The sequence below is a fragment of the Excalfactoria chinensis genome, chromosome 3 (assembly GCF_039878825.1).
Source record: "Excalfactoria chinensis isolate bCotChi1 chromosome 3, bCotChi1.hap2, whole genome shotgun sequence".
Taxonomy (NCBI): Eukaryota; Metazoa; Chordata; class Aves; order Galliformes; family Phasianidae; genus Excalfactoria; species Excalfactoria chinensis.
Window position 1 is genome coordinate 64,694,211 of NC_092827.1, and position 24,553 is coordinate 64,718,763.

The 24,553-nt window shown below is 44.5% G+C and overlaps 1 protein-coding gene and 1 long non-coding RNA gene across 2 annotated transcripts in view; both read right to left on the reverse strand.

Moving 5' to 3' along the window:
• LOC140249501 (uncharacterized) overlaps positions 1 to 1,347 on the reverse strand; it is a 28,946-nt gene extending 27,599 nt beyond the window's left edge. The window contains exon 1 of the long non-coding RNA XR_011903025.1: positions 1,301 to 1,347. This is a non-coding gene — a long non-coding RNA (uncharacterized lncRNA). The remainder of the gene's footprint in view (positions 1 to 1,300) is intronic.
• The window catches only part of PDE10A (phosphodiesterase 10A), a 343,005-nt gene extending 332,867 nt beyond the window's left edge, over positions 1 to 10,138 (reverse strand). Inside the window, exon 1 of the mRNA XM_072331205.1 lies at positions 9,728 to 10,138. Within this exon, the coding sequence (XP_072187306.1) occupies positions 9,728 to 9,818 (91 nt within the window). The 5' untranslated portion in view covers positions 9,819 to 10,138. The remainder of the gene's footprint in view (positions 1 to 9,727) is intronic.
• Positions 10,139 to 24,553: the final 14,415 nt, after the last annotated feature.

A 24,553-nucleotide genomic window follows, 5' to 3' on the forward strand; every position in this document is an offset into this window, starting at 1 on the left:
AAAAGCATAGTTAAAGGATCACCTAGATATTTAGGCCTTTCTAAACCAATTAAAAACATTCCATATGATATATATGTATATGCCTACCTACATCACTCTCTTTCTGATGTTAATCCAACAGCTCTTTGGATTCAGCAGCTTCACATCTTCATGAAAACTATCAAATATGCATACGCAGCCTTAGTAGCCACATACATTTAGGTTTCTTTATAAATACTGGCTACCACTGGACAAAACCATTATTACATATTTCACAGGGTGGAGAGAAGATGACTACTTGTAGCTTTCTCTCCACCTATGCAGACAAACAGCAGAGGGTCTCTTACATAAACCATGATGGACAAGAGTGCACAGGTAGGTCACAGTTGTCTTCCCATGTAGCTTTACATCTGCACGCCACCACTACTGATGAGCTAGCTGTAGGTATTCCACCTAATCAAATGCCTGCATCTCGACTCCCTGCTTCAACCTTAGCACGTGGTTCTTACAAGCAGCAGTAAACCAAAAGTACTTTCAAACTTCCTCATGCTAAAGTAAAATAGTAGTACAGGATGTACTAACAGGCTATGCAATCCAAAGTACAAGTGGTATAATAATGGTGAGTGTCCAAATAGAACCTTCTTAAGAAAATTATCAGAATCAGCTAGCTTCTGGTACCACCACCAGAATTCAATGCAATTTATATGTTTTGCCTTAAAACCCTGCATGGGTCACAGCGCTGCCTTCTGAACTTCCGAACCCTTTGCAATAAAGTGTTGCAGTTCTTTACGCATTGTAAAGGAAATGAAACAAAACAAAAATTCTGCCAACATCACCAAAACAGTAAAGGAAAGAGCCTTGCACCATCCAGAGCAAAAGCTGGCCTATACAACATTTCTTGTATTTGCCAAGAAGTAACAACATGATAAAAAGCCAAGCATTCCTTACAATAAGGAAGAATGGCAGAGCACTGAACATGGCTTCATCTGCACAACTGAGAACACTTTTCATGCTCTGAGGTCGTGCTCACCAGCTAGTTACCAGTTCCTGGATAAACCAGGATGCAGCACCAAGCCCTTTTGTGATTTGGCCTCAGAACAGTCTAGAAGAGCTCACAGTCTTGTATTGTCTAAAGGAGGAAAATAAAAGCTGAAAAGCTGGAGGATGGCCACTCAGTTGCCTCTTAACAGCCTCTGTGTGTGAATGCTTGTAGCAGTTGAACAGATCAAGACAATAGGAAAGGCATTTCAAAAAAGGTGTGACAAAGGAAGGACAAGCACAATAGAAAGGCGCCACAAAGGAAGTGAAGACCACCACTCACCTGGATCAGAAGACTCCAGGCTTGCAGCACAAAACTTCACTAAAGAGGGATCTCCAGAAAAAGATCCTTCCCCAGTGACAATGAGCCCTTAAATGAGGTCTAAGAGAGCCAGACTCTACCCCTTCTGGTCACACAACTGAATTGCCTTCACCTGTGCTCCCAGGGCTGACCGAGTCCTTTCCCCAGGTGCTCAATTCATGCCAAGACTCAGCAGTTACCATACAGTGCTCCTATGCCTGTTCCTGCCAATGTCACTCAAAGCTGAAACCAACTGTAACTTATTTAAATTTTCTTCCCAGTGACAACTGGAGAACTCACAAGGCAGTAACAGTGGTGATCTACCATCTAATCTTACTTATTTGCAAATCATAGTTAGTAAGCATAAGATTAGAAAGAGATAAACCATACATAGAGAAGATCTGCAAAGCCTGAACAATAATCATAGATAGCATAAGCACATCTTGGATGAGTCGAGATAAAGGAAAGACACTGCTGCTGAATTAAGGTTAAAAAATGAAACTTAAGTCAGGATCTCTTACTGACAAAGTCTGGAAAACTAACCTGATCTCAAACAGAACAGTAATTTTGCTTATCTTACATAGACGTTACTAATACTTGGTTATGCTAAACTAACAGCTACATACAGACTAAGACAATGTTTCAAAAAAGTTATTAAAAGGGGTCTCCTTGAAGGTAGTTCTCTTCTGATATTTAGCCTGTACGAATGGGAAGGGTGTCATCTCCAGCTGCCCTGAAATCTTTGCTTCACCACTTTTGCAGCTTTATCTCTGAGTAACGTAAGCTTTCCCCTGAAGACCGGCCATTTATTAGTGATTTGCAATGATAATGAATTATCTTTTTCCTCTCTCATTTATTTATTAATTGTTATTATTATTTCATATCTCAGTCATGTATGACTCCTCCACCTCTGATCTTTATGGCACTGATATTTTTTTAAATTATCTTGTATTATGTCTGGGCCCAACACTGACTGGAAACCAATGTAAGAGTTAGTCCACTACCAACTGACCCTCAGATGAGATACAGTACTTGACTAAAATACTGTGTGGATAGCTTGAATACAGCTTGACACACAAAATGCAGTTGCTTATTCCACATGTTAGCAGACATACTGGGAATAAGCTTAGGAACACAAGCTCAATAGCCCAATGTGTGGGCACACCTTAAATGTCAACATTATTAGCCATCACACTGTGACTGAAGTGATAAACACACAAACCTAATGTATTCTACCTCATCAAACCCAGACAGGGTCCCTCGTCCTCCAGCATAAAGCTACAACTGTTGCACACTGAGTTGCCAACGTTTCAGCATTATCACTAGTAACCTGAAAACATGATTATGCCCAAAGAGTACAAAAAAAAAAATTAAGGCCACAGGGGGAAAGCACAAAGCAGCTTTATTAATACATTAGTGCTTCATCAGCGATCATTACAGCCTTTGCTTTTGCATATTATTGATAATAATATCATTGCTTACGCAACTCTTCTCCTTTCCTGTACAGAAACACCTGACTCAGATGCATTCAAAAGAAATGGCAAGGTGGCGATAAAGCAATAAAATGCAACCTTCTGGTAATGCTGTGCCACGTAAAGTTGAACACTGAGATAAAGGAGACAGGGGCTCTCTCTCTTATGTTAAAAGTAATGGTTCTGGTCCTTCACTGATCAGAAAAGGGGAAGCAGGGTTTTTTTGTTTGTTTGTTTTGTGTTTTTGGTTTGTTTGTTTGTTTGTTTTTTAAGAGGAGAATTGCTAAGGCAAATGAATGTAACACGACACAAAATCAGTAAATCCATGGAGATTCATATAGACTTTCATTCTACCAGAAATCGAAAGAAAGCTGCTAACTCTTTACATCGATTTATCTAAAAGTTTAGCCACATATATTCAATTTCACTTTCTTTTTTATTCTGCTACCTTTATGAATGCTGGTGCTATTCAGCTTTTGCTGCAAGTTTTAGAAGGTATTCTAATTCAAGAGCCCTTCTTTGTCAGCGAGGGCCTCTATTGCCCAGGCAGTACCACTACGAACCAAGGGAGCAGCAGAGGTCAGATGAGGGCTTGGCTCTCCAAAGACCAGGCCCAGTCCCCATGCAGCGAGCAGGCCAGCTCCCTCAAAGATCTTTTCCTAGGCTGCTCTCTCTCCACTGACTAGGGCAGGGAGACAGCAACCAGCAGACATGGACTGAGCCAACTGTGCCACTTCACTGTTTCCAACTGTAGTTGCTACCTAGGGCTAATACTGGTAGACTGGAGTCTATCATGGATCACGGGGCGGTTGGGGCCAGAACAGGATGATTGGACTAGTGAACATCTTGCACTCACAGCCAGATGGAAAAGGGGCTGCAGCATCATCAGCATCACAGGAATTATCCTACAGCTTCACGAAGCTGTAAGCAGAGTCTCATCACAAAGCTTCAAGTGACAGTTTCCCAGGAAACTCTGATTACTTACTCAAAGTCCCATTCTCAAGTCACTCATACACTCAGGAGACTTCTCTCAAATTCCAGTTCCTGACTCACTAGGCAGTTTTATAGAATTACCATACATGCTCCATGACCGACATAGCTGAAATATCAAATGCCCACTAATAATTATAAAGTCATCCCCATTTTTTAAATGTTTGGATAAATCTATTTTTAGGGCAAGTCACACTTTCCAACCGAAGTGACTGTGTCAAGTACTTAGAATACCACTGTTTTCCCTATGGCTCTGCCTGGTGATGTCAGTCAGGGTAGCTTTTTTTTTTGTCTGCTACAACGTAGATAGTGACCTCACTTCTTGCTAGGAGCAGCTGAAGACTGAGCTGTGCTATGCAACAGTGCAGTGCTGGGTAGAACATGCCCACTCCCACACAGACACCAATTCAGAAAAATGCTTAAGTATAAGCCTTTGCATTTTACTTACAGCAGTGTTCATAAACTTACATCTCAGTACACACTAATATATCTTTCTGAAACAAATGCAAATGGAAAGAGAAAAGCTCCTCAACAGCTTTTAAGAAATAGTGGATGGGAAGGCAAATCAGCAACAAACTGAAGTAGACACTTTTTTTTCCTAGGGCTTACAGTGTTATTTCACAGCATATATAACTTGTCCATGCTCTCTCTTTCCAACCACTTTTTTTCCTTAGCTTAACATCTTTGCAGCGCTCTAATTTTGCAGCTGTCCATTCTTTGAAGTGGGTTTGTAAAACTGTCTTCCCTTTCAGCACGTTGCATTGGATCATCTGAAACTAGAAGTTAGACCCCATCTATCCTTCTACAGCATCTGGAAGGCAAATCCGTGACTGCCTCAGGACAAAGAGATAAAAAATCAAAATGAATGCAAGAAACTATCAGTAAGCATTGAGTTAATCAGCTTTGGAAAGTGAGTTTTCTTGCCCTGAACAAAGCCCTTAAAAAGCTCTTGCTACATTTGTTTTGTCCGTCCTCTCCCCTGTTTTTTTCCTTTTCTTTTATTTTTTTTTCCTTAAACAAAATCAAAGTGATTGCATTTTTTTTTTCAACAAATGTATTACAATAATGGCACCAAAATAAAAGAAAATAATCTGTACAACAAATCCCTCCTCTTACCCATGACCTCACAAATGCATAAGCTTCTGTTGCTAAACGTTTTAGCTCCAAGTAGACAGATCTTCCAGAATGGTACACAGAGATACACTGGGCTTGTTTATTTCATGGATCAGAAGCAAATAGAAAGAAAAGAGTGACCAGAACACAGAGGATGGAGAAGTACAAGAGAAATTGAAGCCTCACAGATTGCATTCACAAAGGAAGAACTGCTTTGCTTTTCCACCTGCATCACAGAGATGTGAAGAACAAGAGTGCGCAGAGCTCAGAGGAATCCTAATCGTCCCATATATGATAAAACCACAAATGGAGTAAAGACTGTAATTGTATTGATGAAGACAGAGAATGGGGGTAAGGGAGGAATTGCAATGAAGCATTTGGGTTCAATTTTGATTTCCATTACGTCAATGTAAGGCTTGAATAAAAAGAAAGATCTCAAACTTCTAAGTCTGATGATCCCAAATTAAGACTGAAAAATAATCAATAGCTGTATACCAGACAAAATTCAAAACAAACGTGAATGTTAAACATTCACACAAATGATCTAGAATTAGTTTGAGAATATATTTAGTACTAACTTCTACCCCTAGTAATTACTAGGAAAGTATCCTCTGTGTAAAAGTGACCCTCAAGAGGGCTTTTCTTAATAACATCTGAGACCTTGCTAACACTTATTCATGTACATGATTAACATTTATGCATCTGTCTGGTCACATTGAATTAAAAGAAATTAATAATACATTAAAAGTTCCTCCTAGGCAGGGGTGTTTGTAGGACTTCAGCTTTGCCTCTAGAGGAGTTTCGCAACAGTTTCTTCTTAAGAGACCAGTTTCAAGTAGTACAAAAGAACCTCGACTATCACTGACATTTATGACAATTGAGACCGTTCAGTACTATCAAAACCTTGACCATGCAAGAGATGGAAGGAGAAATGTATATAGTTATCTTCATACACAATCCAAATTCAGAAAGAGCAGCCCAATGAGAATTTAGAGGTTTTTCCTTCCCTGAATCCATCATACTCAAAAACATCTGCAAGAAAATGTCCAAAATATTGTGTTCTTCTTTCTGCATTACTGTATAATTTAGACACAGTGTCAGGTTGCATTTGGTCCTGAGATGAGTCCATATTTTGTTGGGTTTTAAATCAACACTCTCCATTTTTGCATCTTTCAGAGTAGCTTTCAACACATTTCTAGAAAACAGGGATTCACAGAAAATGAGATTCTTCCTTTGAGTTTTTTTGTTTGTTTGTTTGTTTGTTTGTTTCACCAGTATTTTGGGCAAGGGAATTATTGCACAACGGAAACCCTCTGCTTCAAATGCAGCTGAAAAACATCTTTGTCTTTTGGATGGCACTGAAACCAGAAAGAGCTGGTCAACAGGCAGGAGTCATCTGCTGAACCTACAGCTGTCTACATCTATGTGAGATGTTTGGACTGCCTTTGTATTCAAAAAAACAGCACTTCTCAGATGTGATTCTGCTGACTAAGCACAGATTTCCACTTTGAGAAGAGATGAATTACACTCTAGAAATATTCTGCTTCCTAATGATAAAAGGGAGTCCAGAGAGCCATATTTCAATAGATGAATCCCACCTTCTCAATGCTGGGTATCACTAACATGATGACGCAAACACACCAAATGACTATGTCTTGTCTCTCTGGTGAGACCTTATCTGCTTTGCTGGAAATTCTGCTATTTAGACAGCTAGAAGGAAACCAGTACAGTTACCCTAGGCTCCATGCATAGTCATTACAAAGAAAGGGGCACCTCTCAGTGGCAATTCAGCCCACATAAAATCTAAATTCTCCCTGGAAGTGCCACTATCTCTACAGACTACAGGTATGAGCTCACCTCTAAATAAGGTGACACAGTGAAGTGCAGTAAGATACACAGGCTCAGGCTCTTACAGTTGAGAAGCTGGGGGATGCTGAACAGCCTCATTCCTTTCCTCCCCTCCACACCAGGGAGGTTTGAAACATTTAGCATCCATTGGATCACACCCTATTATACCAGACAAGGTTACTACTGAGTCCTTCATAAAATACTTTGAATAAAATCAAAACCACACCAGAGGAGTTCAAAAGAATCTGTATTGTGGCCTACATAGTGTCTGTCCACCCACAGCTTTGCCAACTGAGGATAAACAAGAGCTGAATGAAACTCTGCAAGCACACACTTCAGTTGGCCACATACCCAACTGAGTCTGGAGTAGCTAAGAATTAGTATGCAGCCTCTTAAGATTTAAAAACAGAAATGCAGACCCTCAAAAGAAACAAAAATTTGCTTGTTGGCAGCATGTGCCCTTAACTGACCAGGAGACACAGAGACTTAAGATGGCAGACCCGGATCCAGGCCCTCTCTCTCACACGTCTGTCACTGGAAGAAGTCACCTCATTAGCTGAGGACAGCAGAGCTTCTGCGTTCAACTTCTGCAGGAATACAGGATTTGGCAGCCTCCAGAAATCTGAGCTCTCTATTTTTCTTCCTTTCGTTTACTAATGCCCATTTCCCCTTCCCCGCCTCCCTACTCCCAATGCACACACGTTTTAATGCTAAAACCCAGCAGTTACATGGCTTTTCCATACTTCTGGGCAAATATTACACACTCTCACTCCAAACTAGGAAGTGTGCCTCTCTACAGAGGTAGTAAACCAACTGCAAGAACACAGTGCTTTATGGTGAGATACTTCAGATTAATCCAAAAAATTACCTGTACATCTCATGCCTTAAGAAACCTTCACATCCACCATCTCACACACAAACACACTCACTACAACACTGCGATACACTGCACACCCTTAATGGTTTCTACAGTTACGTAGCCACACAGACAATGTAATTAACAAGCAACATTCCTTCCTGTAAAATAGAAGGGGGAAAAAAAATACACAGAAGAAAAGTTCATAAAAATAATTTCGAGCTCAGAAATAAAACCATTAAATTTCAAATTAAATTTCACCATTTGCTGTGCCAAAGACTACATAAGCCTGGATTACCCAGGTACAGAACAGGTTTTCAATCAGTTTGATTTACAAAACATGTTGTGCCCCCTTATAAGGAAAATGATACCCTATTTACTCTCTCCATATCACACACCAGTGCTTTACTAAATATGTTTTTCAATTTCCATTTCATTTGTTTTGTATGCACTGAAATCAAAGTCCTATTTTAAAGTTATATTTGCTTTCTGTTTCTTGTTACATAACCAGAAGCGTTATAGGAAATACTATTGTGGAGTTTAAATATATATAAATATATTTATCATTATTATTTTTTTTAATAAAACAAAAAAACAAACAAAAAAACAGACACAGACCTCTAAATCACAATGATCTGTAAGGTGTTCCTGCACCCACTAATGGCATACATTGAAATTAAAATTACATGTAACCTATAGACAACTTCCAGGTCTCTGCTGAATGCCATTCCTGTGTTTAACCTCATCTGTTGCTGACAAAGAGGTAAGATTTTCCAGGTTAGTAACAGCAAAATTCCACATTGCAAAAAACATCAAATGTTGTCATGCAAATAAAGCCATTCACAGCGTCTGAAAATGTCCCTCAAATATCAAGACCAGTCTTCAGCAGTCAAATAATAAGAAAATAGGAACAAGAATCTTATTTTCTTGTTGGAGAGCCAAGCAATTTAAAACCAACAACCACATAAACCCTAACCGATATCTTCTGAAAGTGATGGTGAATCACTACAAGTGCTCCTTTCTAATGTAACCAAAAGAGCACACCAGTCACTGTACTGGAGACATTTCACTGCAGAAAGCAAAAACATCCATGGCGGTGAGTGAATTCCATGGTCTGGGTGACTTGTGGCATTATGATCCCTCACATCCTTCACAAAAAGGTTCACTGACTCCATGATGGAGAAGACACTCATTCCATCCCTGTCTGCCCTGCCCAGCTTTACACCTGCTCGGACATAAGCATTTCTGAATGCAAACACAGAAATGAGACACATTCAGATTGCCATCTGAACCCACCACATGCCCCATCAGATCCCATCGTAGTCTCCAGAGCCCCTTGCAGCAGCCTGAAAAACTGTTCTAAATTCAACCGGCATTTTCCTCTCTCCTATGTACTACAGCCACAACCCCAGAGCACTGAGGCTCAGCTTAGTTCATCTGGGCCCGCCTGGTCAAAACATACACAAAGGACAGGAACCACAGGGCCGGCAGAGCAACAAGGAATTTGGCTACAGAACTCTCTCACACTTGTGTGCATAGCTGATTTTATACCACCCAGCTTCCACGTTGATATTATCTTGTCAAAAAGTACCGAGCAGCTCTCACCACAAATTCTTGGAGCTCAAAAACTGCAGCAGAGCACCAAGGCTATGGAAAAACCAACTTCAGCTGGCTGCAAAGTGCGCTGCAAGTGCAGCATGTGAAGCCTCAACATGACGCAACCGACATCACACCAGGGATGAGGGCTCACCAAAGGAAACCAGACCCACTCAAAAACACAACGCATATATATAGGTGCCTACAGATCGCTGGCTGCCCAAGCTCAGAATGCCCTGTAAGCAGAGATTTAGACGAGCAGCAGATCAATGAGGCAATACCAACGCTGGTGACAAACAGCAGCGGGAGGGCAGCCTGACCGCCAGCAGCCCCGCCGCTCCCTCTGCACCCCACCCTGCCCCTTCCTCTCCCGTTCCCCTCACCCCTCTCAGAGGTCAGCATGGGTGAGGGTTACAGCCCTGCTGATGCCAGCCCTTCGAGGCAGCAGGCTGGCCTAGGTGCCCAGCATTTCTGGGCCACGGGAGGCTCCCGGCTGCCCACCGCCCGGCCACCTGCAGGCCTCCGCCGCCCTACCTTGCTCCTCGCCGGCCCCAAAGCAGGCTCTGGGGTCCTCGGGGGGGAGCTGGGCTCCGCCACCCTCCAGAGCTTTGCGTTTCTTCGACATCTGGTCGGTGTTTAGGAGTGGAGTTTCTCCTCTCTCTCTCTCCGGGGAGATGAGTGTATGTGGAGAGAGAGGGAGAGTGTGAGAGAGACACGGGAAGGGAGAGAGAGAGATTGAAAGAAATCGCTGCTTAAAGAGAGGGGAAGAGACTTTGGAGTGGCTGGAGAGCAAGTAGGAGGCAGGGACTAAGTGGAGAAATCCTACAAATCACAATCCCATCAATGCAGCCCCACGTCTAGAGGGGCTGCTTGGGTCCCCCCCCTTCCTCGCTCGCTCATCTGAGTGTGTGCGGGTGAAAATCGGAGAGACGACATCCTCTGTTGTTTTGCCAAATGTTAACGGGTGGTGCTTTTTTTATTGGGGGGGAGGGAGGGGGGAGGGAGCTGACTGATATTATTTTCCCCTGTTGGGATTCCTTCTGGTTAAAAAAAGAAAAGAAGAAGGGGGAGAAAAAAAAGAAGGAAAAAAAATTAAATAATAAAAAAAAAAAGGGTAAAAGCTGAATGGATTCCGGGGGGGCGGGGGGGAGTGGGGAGGACGAGTGAATTAAAAAGAAATCCGGGAGCAGAGGAGGAGGGATGACAAGCGCCTGCAGGTGCAGGGAGGCTCGGCTCCCTGCAGGGGTCATGTGCGCAGGGAGCCGGCAGCCGGGGCTCCCCGTGGCCGCGGCGCCCGGGCGGGGGTGAGAGCCGGCGGCGGAGGGCCGGGGCGCGGCGGGGGCGGTGGGCAGTCGGCCCTGCACCTGCGGGAGCGGCGGAGGCCGGCTGGGAACGTTCACGAACAACTCGGGCCTCGCAAACTCTGCCGCGGAGTCGGTACCCCCGCAGTGAGGCGGGAGGCTCGGTCCCTCGGTAACCCTTTCGGTGCCGGGAGCGAGGCGCGCCGCTGTCGCTGGGGGTCCCGTCCCTCCCCCCAGCCACCTGTCCCCGTCCTGGCGGGTTTCGAGGCTCTCTAGCGGGTAGTTTTCGCGGTGGGGGGGCGGAGGGAAGGACACAACTTACCCTGCGAACTATGCACAAGCTCGTCTCTGCTTTCCCCGTCAGATCAACTTTAAAGAGCAGATTCTCGGTCCGGGAGGCAAAGAGGCGGGGGAGGAGAGGGGAAATGGCTTAGGAACAGCGGCTGCCGAGCGGGTGAAGTTCGGGGCACAGTCCTGGCTCTTCCGTGCTCCGGCAGCCCAGCATCTTCCCGGGGGTCGGAGAGCAAGGTGTTCAACAGGTCGTCCTTGTTACCCGAAATTGATGGACGATGGCTTTCCCGCCTGGCTGTATTTAACAGAACGATGCAGAGCTACTCTGACGAGCAGGAAATTTTGGAGAAGCTCGCTGTGCAGCAGCGGCTTTAAATTAGCTATTTCTGGCTCTCTATATGCATACATACAAACACACATACACACGTACACCTGTGTATATGTATATGCATATATAAATAAAAATATATAACGGTATCAATGCGGTGTTGGGTCCACAGGATCTTAGGAAAGCCTGCCTGCCGGCTGCATGGAAGTTAAAGAGTTTTTCTTAAGCAGAAGGGGCTGATGCTTGGACACATCTCACGTCCAACAGGAGGCAATGACGTCTGTAGCTTCATTGCTATAACAGCACCAAGGCTGCAATTGCCATTCACTGAAATGATAAGGGGCGCTCAGACGTAAGCAGTCTGGACCTCTAGCAAGAGACTGAAGCGAGGAGGATTTTTTCCCCTCCCCAAACAAATAATAATGCTACAAAATCACCTAAGGAAAGAAACGGGGGAAGCAGGGAAAGGAATCTGGGTCTCGCAGTCACACGCTTCTGCAACATGATCCTCCAGCTCCAGAAACATTTATTTTTTGCAGCTGACGAGACTTAGGGAAATTTCAATGTATTATGATTGCTCGGGTGGGTGGGGGAGTGCGCGGGGGGGGGGGGGGGGGGGGGGGATTTTTTTTCCCCCTTAATTATTTCTGTCTCTCTCCAAGCAGGCAATGATGAAAGCCGGGAAAAAGTGCCCTCCCCCCCGGCTCCCTGCGCCCCCCCCCAACACACCCCAATCTTTCCAAGCGTATTTAGGACCGTGTACACACTGAAGTGTTCCCGGTGCATAGCTAGGGCAGAAGTAGCAATTTCTTGCAGTATAGGCTGCAGGGATCTGTTTCTTCCTTTATTTAGGGCTTATTTATTTATTTATTTATCGCAGCATCGGAAGGTGCTTACAAAGAAGAGAAATAAAAGCCGACTCGAAACGGCCTGCTCCTTCCCATGAGGGGTCACGCTCTCGCTACCCCGTTTTTACCCGCATATGGGGAGAGCTGCGGGGGTGCCCGGGTATCTCGGAGCCGCCAACCCCCGTCCCACAAATGACGGCCCGGGTACTCGGTAAAGCTCGGGGCCGGCGACACGCGGCTCCCGAGCGGCAGCGGGTACGCCGGCACCGCTCCGCGCTCCCGTGGCGGGCAGCGCGCCCAGCCCCACCGCCGCGGGGGGAGCGCAGCCACTGCCGCGCGCTCCGGCTCCCGCGCGCCCGCCTCCCCCGCGCCGCCCCCGGAGGGAGGGCCGAGGGGAGCTCGGGCCGCCGCGTGCTGGCAGCGGGACGCCGCGCGTGTAGGCGGGGTGCGGCTCGCGATCCGCGGGCGTGGGGCTCTCCACCGGAGCCGTAGCAAGCGGTGTGCGGTGCGCATCCCTAACGGGGAACCCAAAAGCCGCCTTCCTGCCGTTTTTGAGCCGTGCGGGGGTTTGCTGCGCTGGTCGAGGAGGAGCCCGACACTAACCCGCTTGTGATCGTTTTTGTTTGCTTTTTTTTTTTTTGAGGGCTCTGTGAATGCTGCTTTCTGTCCTCTCACTGCACTCCCAGCCCCTTACTTTCAGCAGCCTTCCGGGTCTGGGACACGGTTTGTCTGGCCTCCAAATGACTGCACGCAGTAAGTGGCCGGTTGCCCAAACCATTCAGCCAGCTCCTTGCTGGAACAGTTTTACATACGGGTGATGTAAGTGCTATCACTACAAGCCTGAGTCAGGTTCGGTGTCTGCTGGGAACATTCACAAGGTGCTGACTCCTTTCTCTTCTTTAAGTTTATCTTGGTGAGAAGGGAAATATAGCAAGCAGTGCCAAGCAGAGAGCGGATATATAGCTACTCTCTCTCTCGAACGGATGTTAAATTTGGCATTCATGATGGCCTTTGATGTTTCTGTTATCTCCCACACAAGGCTTTGGTAAGATGTGGCTGCAAAGTAAAGGAGGAAGCTTTCAAGCCATCAGCGAGAGATGCTTTCTTAGATAGTAAGATGCTTATTTTTGTGAATGAATCGTGGAGGTTTTCAGGACCAAGTAGCACATCCCTTCCCTTCAGAGAGATGTCCTACAAACTTACAGGGAAGAGAACTGAATATATTTGTCAAGTTTTAGGTACAATCCTGTGCTATTACATGTTTCCTTTTAAATGCTACATTTATGTATAAATATCTCCTAGCCAGCAAGAAGAGACTGATACTCTATCACAGTATAGGACAAAATGCTATGCCCCTCCTGTGGTTGAGGAAGTTCCCATCGAGATCTGCCTTGACATAAGTGTTTCCACTAGGTTAGTGCCATGCTGGCAGATCCTGTTTGTATTGGGAAATGATGGAAATTAGGAGTGGAAATACAGAACAGCTGGTTGCCTGGGGTTGAACAGGATAGTTCCATAAACAATAGCCTCTGAGGCCATACCAAGTGACACTTCAACTCCCTGTGAGATACTGTTCCACCCTGTGAAATACTATTCCACCCTATTGGATCTTGCCAAAGAAAAGCTTTCCACCATTATTCCCGAGCACTCTTTTTGTTTCACTTCTTCCCACTACATACAACAAGATTTGAGCTATTCAGAGGAGCTACCTCCTCCATAAGTTAAACTGATGCACAATAGGAAAGAAGGAGGCAGATCAAAAGGCGGTGCCAGTTTCCATGTTCCATACCAAGAATGGCTTTCTTCACTAGAACTGACTCTGTACATCAGAACCCTCAGGGACCATCTCAGAAGATGAACGGGAGAAGGCAGCATGTTGCTGGTTGACTGGGTGTGCTTGTAGAAAGGTGATACCAGATCGAAAATAACTTACAAGGATTCTTTGTGCTTTTCTTTTTAATCTGTATCACCACTAATTACTTATCTTTTTATATAAGAATTCTAGTGCTTCTCACTCCCAGCTCCATGCAAATCCTGCCTTTCTTCTCTGCCTGGCACTCTGATTAGCTGTCCCTTAGGCCTTAAGGGAAAAAAAAAGTACAGTAAAGTACTAAGAGCTCTCTTATTATTTCATTTTCCATGCTCTGAAAAGTAATTAATTTCTATACACTTTCTCATTTAAATGCTAGCCACTTTCAGTGACTTTGGTAACTTCCTTTGGATAGGATGATGTGAAAGTGTTTTCTTTTGGTGGGCTGGACAAAGGACTGCTTATGTCATCAAACTGAAGCAAGTGGCTTTCAATGCACCAAGTCCCAAGTCTTTTCATTAGAAGAGAATAAGGCCCTGACCTAAGACTTGGGAAGGTAAACAGGAATCCTTGGCATCGTGTTCATTGAGCTCTAAAGAAGCCCACACTTTGTGATTCCAGTTCTAGGCCTTATGTAGTTAAGGCCCTACTAAACACAGTTGCACTCTGAGACAAAGCTGAAGCACTTTCAGGCTTACAGATTTGGACTAAGTACTTGCCTTACATGAGTCAATAACCGAAATCATTGGGCAAAAGACCTCCAACAGATATAACTCAGTTTGCAAACACTTTTTTCTCTATTTTTTAAGGCACTACCAGCCTAGCGTGTCAGTCGTGTTCACAAAGGACCATTCATGATGGTTTTCAGTGACTAGACAGCCTGAATTTTAAAGGAATATAAAATTAAAGGTTTGGAGAAGAAATAGCGCTGGTTAAGGCAAATCTGGTTTTGCACAACATATACTATGCTAACCCAGCAAACACCAAAGCACAGAAGTCGTAAGACCTAAAGAGGTCTCACACTGCAAGTTTGCCTTCTCTTTCATTTTCTTTTCAAAGACTAACTCAGCCCAGAATTATTCAACACTGATATACTTACTAATACTTAACAAGCAGCACAATGAGGGAATCAATTCTCTTTCATGCAGTGCTATACTAACAGCTTGTATTTTTTTCCTCTTTAGGAGGTGACTTATGCAGCAGCGTTCCAGATATTGTAAACATCTGTATCATTAAAGCTCTCTCTCAACTAGAAGCAGTTATTTTGGTTCATGTCCCTGTACTGCAAATACGCTCCTGCACATCTTGACAGAATACTTAGCATTTATATAGCATTTGTTTTTGTCTTCAAAGTGATTTGCTAGCGTGAGCTAATGTATCCTTACAACACCCAGAACAGTTGGTAAATTTTATTACCCTCGTTTTATAAATTGGGAAACAGCAGCAAAGAGGTGACGAGTATGTTCTATTGTCTTTACTCACATTTATTACTGCTTTAATCCCCTGGCTAGTTCCACGGCTTTCAGTGGGAACTCTTGCAGAGTAAGATACTACTTGATGTGACTGAAGATCATGGTGTCTTCCCCTAAGTGATTTGAGCAAGGAAGGCCTCAATGAGAGTTTTGTACAGGCTTAGAACTGAAATGCCTTGCATGTTCTTTTGCGTCATCCCCTTTCCCACTTTAAAAACAAAACCCAGAACATACCAACCTATCTGTCACTTTTCCACCCCACAAGCTAATCTTTAAGGTAAGAATGATCAAGTAGCCCTACTGCACTGACATTACATACAATGCAAGTAGACACTTAGCACAAAGAAAGCTCACAAGACTGACGCAGTTCCCAGTTTCTTATGCTACACAAATGACCACCTTTGATCTGGTGATTTAACAATGCAAAGGAAAGGGGTGAAAGATGCTTTTAAGTTTCATATGAAACTCAGCGCTACTGGGAAGGTGGTATGAAGTCTGTTTAAAATTAAAATGCCTCTTAACAGAAGAAACAAACCATGAAACGTGTACTCTAACTTCATGACATTCATTTTGTATTTTAAAAGAAGATATGAAGATCAGCAGCACATTAATCTAAAGAGGCTTTGCTGAATTTGCTCTTTTAAGTTAGAGGGAACTGGGTATTTTTACCTTGAAAAAAAAAAAGAAGTTATTTAACCACTGTTCTGCAAACACCTCATTCTTGTTCAACACATGTGGCCACCAAGTCCTGATCCATGTCTCTTCATAAGCCATATTTATGGTATTCTATCAAGAGATACCACTTGCATTATAACATTTTTAATTGTAAGAATATGGTGGCTGGTTTTTGCAGAGTGAGACTAAACCAGTTTTTAGAGCTGTGAATTTGATGAGTGGATTTTCACACACCTCCCTGCTGGGAAGGATGGAAGTGTTCAGGGTAGCAGTTACTGCTTAAGTTGGAGAGGAGGATTACTCCTCCCTACCCATCCCCCTCATCTTTTACTGATTCTGTGATTCCAGTGGCAGCAACACACATTCTCCAGATCTTTCCTCTCATTCTCTATCCCTATTCCTTCTTTCTCCTCTATTCCTATGGCAGGAATTTCCTAACTCCCTTGCTGCCAGGATATAAAATCCACAATCACTTACACAGATGAGAAAGTGGGAAACTGCCTTATCAGTGTCCGTGGTATCACTGTGAGATGAACCATTAACTGTAATGTTTCGTGAAAGACAAAGGGTCATTCTGCTTGCAGAGTTTTAGATACTTAAACACTAGATCAGCATTAACAATGCAGTACTGAGGAAGGGGTATGCAAAAACACTACATGCTTTAAAAATAATTTGTGGTATCCTGAGTAACCTAAAGGGCTGTAACAGGAGAAAAAAGGCTGCAAAGGTCTCTTCTCCTCAAACACTGCCACTCTGGGGTTTGGGTCTAGCATTTGCCACGATGCTTTCTCCCAGTGATCCAAAACTTATTTGTTCAGCTATGAATTTACTGCTAAGGCCCTTTCTATTATAGCGTCGTCTCTAGATCACTGTCTTTATTGTACAGCAAGTCATCAAGGCACGCCTGGCTCTGCTGGGCTTTACTGGGGGCCACTCTTCACCTCAGAGATATGCAGGTGGTTTGTAAAGTTGTATTGTCTCCCTCCTCCCCATGGCCTGCATGTTTTGCAGCAAACAGCCTGCCTTGGCATTTCTTGAATTCTAGTATTTTGAGCAACAAGTTTATCAGGAGTAAAAACACCCACATTCAAATGAAAATCAGGTTCTCCTTCGCTTTCAGTAAGAAACCTTCATCTGAGATTGTAAAAAGGTGTCAGTAGGGGGATATTTCAGTCTAACTGGATAATTTCAGTAGTAAATCACATGGTTTCACTCACTTTTCCTGCAGCTTTCATCCCGTTCTCAAGTTGCATCTCCTTAACCACTCTGGTGGCTCATAGTCTTTTAGACCCCTGACACGGTGTCCAATCTACAGCATCTTTGTTTCTTCACAATTTTCTATTCTTGTCTAAACTTCTAAATTTCCAATGATTTTAACCCTTTACGTAAGGAACCCAGAAGAAAATTGAGTTCTGTCAGAAACAAGTACAGCTCCTATTAAAATTTCACTTCTTCAGCAAATCATCTACCCCTACCATTTTGGCTCTTAATTAGTTTTTGAGGTTTCCATTTGAATATATTTGGCAACAAAAAAATAAACTACACACTAAACGTAACCATAGTGTAGAAAAATACATGGTAATGTTAAAGAAGTACTTATTACAAAAGTATCTGCATATAGAGAAGAGTTTTCCCTTTAGCATGTATTTTAATTGAACAGCACTGGTTTCTCCTCTTGCTTATACAAGTACAGAGCACAAGTACCCACACTCACTCCTAGAAAGTATAAAACTAGTGTGAGAGAAGGAAGAATCTGGCTCTTACCTTTCAAGCCTACAGCTGCTCTGTTAACTGTGGTCTAATACACGTGAGAAGAGGGTAACTGGAGCTGAGCAACTTGGTTTTTATCTCCTTATAGAATCACAGAATCACAGAATGGCTTATGTTGGAAGGGACTCCAGGGATTATCAACCTCCAAACCCCCTGCTGCATGCAGAGCCACCAATTTCCATATCTGATACTAGACCAGGATGCCCAAGGCCACATCTAGCCTGGGCTTGAACGCCTTCAGGAATGGAACATCCACAACCTCTCCGGACAGCCTGTGCCAGCACCTCACCGCTCTCATAGTAAAGAACTTCCCCTTGATATCCAACCTAAATCTTCCCTCCTTCAACTTAAGACTATTTCCCCTTGTCCTGCTGTTATCTACCCTTTTGAAGAGTTGACCCCCCTCCTTTTAGGTACTGAAAGGCTGCAATGAGGTCACCCCACATCCTTCTCTTCTCCAGGCTGAACAAGTCTGTCTTCGTAGGGGAGAGAGCTCCCTCCTTTCTATCTACCATTAGTTCATTGCTTTGAGCAAAAAAGGCCCCTGACGTATGTATGTGGAGGTGAGAAGCCAAGCAGATGACACGGGATCCTGCATGCTCCTAAAAACACTCTGTCAACTTGAAAAAAAAGGAAAAGATGTGCTGCATGACTTGGCACTAGGTAAGGCACAGCCACCACAGCCTTCTTTCCATTTCAGGACTGCAGCACTCTGCACCATATCTACCTGTAGTTCTTCACTTGGGGCCTGCGCCTCACATCTTTGTTTTCCCTCAAAAACCACCCCTTGCCTGACAGAAAGGAAATAACCTTCCCTGTGCTATCTTCTTGAAATAAAGAAATGAATGAATGGATAAAAGCTGTTGTGAGCACAGTGCTGAAGTTACCAGGTTGACCCCTAAACATGAGGTTCTTCCTAAATACCGTTTGGGAACAGCACAACATCAGTCATGCAGACAAGAAGGTATTTCCAGTGCTGCTTAACACTGTTGGAACACCATAAGCAGTGAGGCACAGCAAAGAAATTAGCGTGGCTGCCTTTTAGCACCTTATGGAAAGACTTCAGGTGTTGAAGGCTAACACTGAGGCTGTAGATAGAAGCCCGGGAAAGGAATTCTTGCTCATCTTTAAGGCTCAAAGGTCAGCCACAAAGACAAACGAGCCCTGAGTGTGCTATCAGCGATGCAACTGTGTTGCATCTTAGGAAAGGCTACACGGAGCGGTGGGGAGGAGGGGGAAAGAGGGGGGAGGGTGTTGAGAAATCCGCAGGAGGGCTAAATTTCTCCCCCAAGGCAGCAGTCCCCCCACTCGCTATGAGAGCCACACCGAGGGGCCAGGCGGGACGCCGTCCCTGGCTCACGGCTCTCTTAAGTTGTAACGCCGCCACGGAGCCTGCGCTACAATCCGCAGCGCTCCGTTCCATTCATGCGGATGCCGCAGCGACCCATCAGCCAACAGAGCCGGGCGCTCCCGCAGCACAGCGGCAAGGACACGTGCCCTCGCACCCACGCACGGCGGGTGAGCGGCCGGGGGGGGGGGGGGGAGGGGGAGAGCTCCCACCCCCACCGCCGAGGTGAGCCGGGGGCAGCGCTTCGCCCTCCCGCCGCTCCCTGCTCGGCACGGCAATAGGCGCGCGAGCGGCGGGGGCGGGAAGGGGGTGGTGCGCGCTCACGGCGATCGGACGGGGCGCCCCCTCCCCCGCTTCGACCGCCGCGCGCGCTCCCGCCGCTCCCATTCAGCCTCGCTCCGTCCCCGCCGCGGCGGCTGCTGCCGTCAGAGCTGCCTGCGTCAATGCTGCCTCAGTGACACGCACCGGGGCTCTGCGCTCCCCACCCCCCGCCGCCTCCTCCTTTCTCCTTTCTTTTTTTTTTCTAATTCTTTTTTTTCTCAATGAGACGCCTAATGGGATTTTTATGATCCCGCTTATAAATCAGGCCATCAGGCTGGTGCTGCTGCTAACGGTTCCTTTGTGTGCTACCCCCCCCCCAACCCACACGCACACACACTTTTTGTTTAAAATAACATCTCTTTACAACAATTACTGCTATTTCTCCCCCCTCTCGTTTTCAAGCTGCAGAGGCCCCATCTCACACGTATGCAGGTGTGCTCAGGGGGCTGCAGGCAGTGTCCAGAGCCCACTGCTATACGCTGCCTGCTCCCAGCGTGCTCAATGGTGACAGGTGTCCCTCTCCCCCCAGTGCACCAAGCACCATCCCCCCCCCACAACCCCTTTTAAATAACCTTGTTCAGCATTTCTACGTTATTCTCCCTGTAATCTCGCCTCTTCTACCTCCCCCCGTTAATCACGAGGCCCTGGGCTCTGAAGAGTTACGGTTTATAAAATGGTTGCTCTTGAGCGTGCCCTCAGCTGTACACATAACCCAGCCCCGAGCCCTGCGGTGCTGCCCTGCTCAGCAAGGCACGAGGGAAGGTTTGAGGACACAGTGAAACCCGAGGCTACTTATTTACATTTTCTACCAGAGCTCTCCTTCCACCCCTTTTGTTTTCCTCAGGGGCATGTGGTAGCAAAGCTCCCTGGATTTTTGTGGGGTCAGGCCTCACCCTATTTCAGGAGGTATCTGTGCACAGCTAGGCAGAGAAGACAATATCCCGTTCCTATTAAAGTCAATGGGAATCAGCAAATTCGAGCGTCACTGGGTTTGGCTGGCAGAGTACACCGCTCTGTTCTGGCCAAACACTACCCCGTTTTAATGTAGCTTAACTGCTGCTGTGCCAAGCTGCTCCAAAGCTGCTGTGTGCTGCTGGCACTGAGCTGACTGCCTGGATGAGAATCCTCGGTGACACCAAGCAGCTGGAGCAGACACTGCACCTCCCTGCCGCTGCCATGTAGGCAGCCCCAAACAAGCTGCCACTGCCCCACACATTTCCTGTAGATTAAAGTCTTTCAAGGTCAGGTATCGTTTACAGGAATAAATCAGAGCATTCAATGGTCTGCATTAATTTGTACCGTGCATGAGCCTGGTACTTCCCAAGTCCCATAGCCATTTTCACATTCTCCCAGCTGCACCTACCCCTGCTCCCCCACAGCTCAGGATTGGCTATATTAACAACTGCACTGTAGCTTTTATTTTTTCCTGTGCCAAGGACAAAAGTGAGAGTTTCAAAAGCAGTTCAGTTCCGTAGCACCAACTACTTTGAATAACCATTTTATCTCAAAAAAATAAGAAAAAAAAAAATCTTAAAAAGGGCAAGCAATTAGACCATAAACTAGATTTTTGAAGAGGAGAAAGGAGACTCACAACTGAATAACTTATGCACAGCAAGGGCTCCACTGTGCTTTTGAAACTTGTTATTTGCATTCTTTTTGCAGAGAAAAAAAAAAAAAAAAAAAAAAAAAAAAAAAAAAAAAAGGAAAACATAAACCTGGTATCTTAAAAACAATGCTGCGTGGCAATAGGGATCCAACAGGAATGTGCTTATGCATTTGAATACCCAAGTTGCTCATAAAGCTGCATTTACATTACCTCCTTGTTAAGATATATTTTACTGAACTGTGTGAGTAGGGATTCTCTGCCATAAGTATCCCTGAGACAGGATATGATATCACATAAGGACAGGGATTCTCAGGAGCTGACCAAGCTCCTGGCTGGCTGTATCAGAGGTAACCCTGGCACCCGAGCAGCTAAGCAACCTGTCCCAGTTGCAGCACAAGTGAGGAGCCACAGGCTTGCTCCTATTCCACTTATTCCAGGGCAACAAAACCTACCTCACGATTTGATTGTGTGCGTTATAAATGATGCAGCCATCGGTACCCAAGCACACTCAGTGGGAGACAGGACAAAAAGCATGCATGCATACATATTAATAGCGGTGACTTTACAGTTTATTTCCTCACATTAAAAGCTGACCTTGTGAGAGCGAGGGTACCCATTGCCAGTATGTGCCATATGATGCTGAAGGAGGAACAGTGCCCACAGAGCGGGAACTGGCCTGCTGTCTGTTCAGAAATAGTCTCTCCTTCCTGTCAGTGCACCAAAGGGGAGCGGTGCCCGCCTAATGGATGCAGGGTAGCTCCCTGCCCTTGCACAGAATATGGAGCTGCACTTACTGGATCTGTCTTCGGAGAAGAAGGTTTGAAACAAGTCAATCTTTACTCTGCTTTGGGAGTCGCTCCAAGTCTTTGGCTGCAGATTGCAGTGCTAAATTGAGACCATTATTTTGCATTGAGCTATTTTCATCCCAAAGTGCTTTAAAGGCTTAGCAGATACACAGGCTGTGGTGCTATATGCACAGGAATCGCTTCAGCCACTAATGAAATGCAGCCACCTATTAAGCAAAGCAATGTGATGCCTGGTCCCTGGGTGCAATGACTGCCAGAAGATTCTGTTTTACTCAGCTAAGCAGAGACTAGGTCTTCTTTAGTGAAATACTTTGTGCCATTTGAAAGATAAAACTGCCTGGACCACTGTGTACAGGGTAGAGGTAGGCATGGACAGTTAATGGTCAGCCTTGGAATTTGAAATCCCACCTGTGAAAGGAGATCACTGGCGTTCTGCTTTGTTCCATCACCTGCATTCACCATCACTTTCCAAAATAGTCTTCCTACCACTTGGTGGTCCAGGGAACTGAGCACGACATTTAGAGCCTTATTAAAATGCCCCCCAGGGCCATGTGGAGATGAAACATCATGGTGTCCATATACAAGGAATTAGTAAGTTTCCCTGCAGTTTCTTGGGGACAGATCCCTGCACCAGGAAAGCACCACAGTCACCTCCACAAGTGGCCTTAACTCACACTTGACTGTTCTCCCTAGGAGAGACAAGAAAACTCAACTACTGCGTATTTTCCATGATGGAAAATTCATTTAAGAAATTAAAAAAGCAGAGTGAAATATAGTCTGTGCCTAAAATGAGGGATATAATACCCATTCGGTACTGTACATACACCTTTGTGTAAGACTGCACACGCTGCATTAAATAACCATGCCTCCCTGTCTGTAGTTAGGGTAGAGAGGGAATTGTGTGGTGAAAGACGTAATTTGTACATTAGGAAGTCTCTGTTGCCAGATCAGCAGCAGCAGCACTGACGTCTGTACTCTCTCGCTTTGTTCCTGCTGCTATAAATCAAAATGACTACAGTCCAAATGCCTTACTTGTTTAACTATAAATGCACTGCTAGTCAGAAAAATCCACACTAGGAGAGATCTAGATAATCTGCATATGTTTTAAACTTATTAAATAGAGAAAGCAGCAAAAAGGATCAGAACAACATCTATGAATTTATGGGAAAAAACTTTTAAAGATTGGAATCCAGCAGAGCTGTTAAAATTCTGTGTCTACAGGCACTGATGCCTTTGCTAAATGAACTATCAAATTTGCCTTTCTTAATGTGCCTTGGGATTTATTTATTTATACATACAGATTAATGCAATCTCTTTAGAAACTTATTTTCCCCCATGTCCCTATGTATTTTCCTGCTTATGTAAACTACTGGAGGCAAATTAAAAGAGAGTAGATGAAGTGGGTCAGGTTTTACTTTTCCTAGTTTTATATGCCTGTGTATTTGTAGTAATGAATACAAACATACATAGCTGAGGTCGACTCTCATTTGTTTGGAGTTCTAGAAAGTTGAATATCTTCTTTAAAGATGAAATGATCCCTCAAAGCCTAAAATACCTTTTAGATCCCTTCCAAGTTCTAAAAGCAGACTCAGCTGTTACATAAAAATGATGGTGCGAATGCCTGCTGCTAACCTGTTGGCTGAGGGAGAGCTGGGGAATTCTCATCCTAGCACCTACCGAGAACCTGGAACCACTTTACAAAACACAACACGATTTCTTGACTTAATGGAAAAGGAATAGGAGAAATTATGAAGATAACCTTCCAATACCAACATTAGCTCAGCTGAGCTGTAAATCCTGTGTATTGGGCAGCGTAGCCAGAAATATATTGAGCTATACTTCTGAAGAGGAAATAACAGGATCAGAGAACAGCAGGTGAGGACATTATCAATGCTGCACTCACATCGCTACTGGAACCACTGTGTTACCTTTCCTGAGACCACCATTTATTTATTTTTTATGATCATTATTATTTTATTTTTCATTCCAAGACATTCAAAGAGTATTAAGGCAAAAAAGTCTGAAGGCATTTGGTTTGCGGAAACTGTCCTGCTAGGCCTTGGCTAATGAATTTGCAACCAGATGTTCATTTTAAGACCTGATCCAAAATGTACTGAAGTCAATGGAAAGTCAATTGGATGTTCCAGATTACTAGTAAAAAGTTACTATAGTGCCAATACTGGGGGGGAAAAAAGATATAAACAGGATATGGCCATTGGTCATTCAGCTTGGCACTGATCCTAGGGGAAAAGAGTGAAAAAGCAAAGGAACAAACCCAGAATCCCCAATTACTACGTGCCACCAGAGGTATGGTAATTGTTATGCAAGTGGATAGAGACTACAGCAAATGGAAAAAAGAATGGATTTAGCCTACCTCTTTCACACTATAAGCTAACCCAGCTGGTATTCCCTCTAATTTGCCGTTAAGAGCATGTATGAACAGTTACTATATCACAAGAAGCACAACTGTAGTGTTTTAGGAGACAATACCTTGACAAACTAAGGGAGAACAACAAGATTAGTACTAGTTAACAGCTTTGTAGAAACAGCCAGAAGGCTTCATAAACAGTATTTCACATGTGTATATATCATGTATATTATGTATAAAAGCAAATATTGTAAGATAACCATCTTGAGGTGATAGGCTTCTGTATTCAATTCCATGTGACACTGATTTAACTATTAAATATAACACATAAGAGATTGGCTGAGAAATGAAGCTAAACAAGCACATCTGTTTCTTAGAGTAACTAAGAAACCACTGCAATGGCTTACACAGAACAC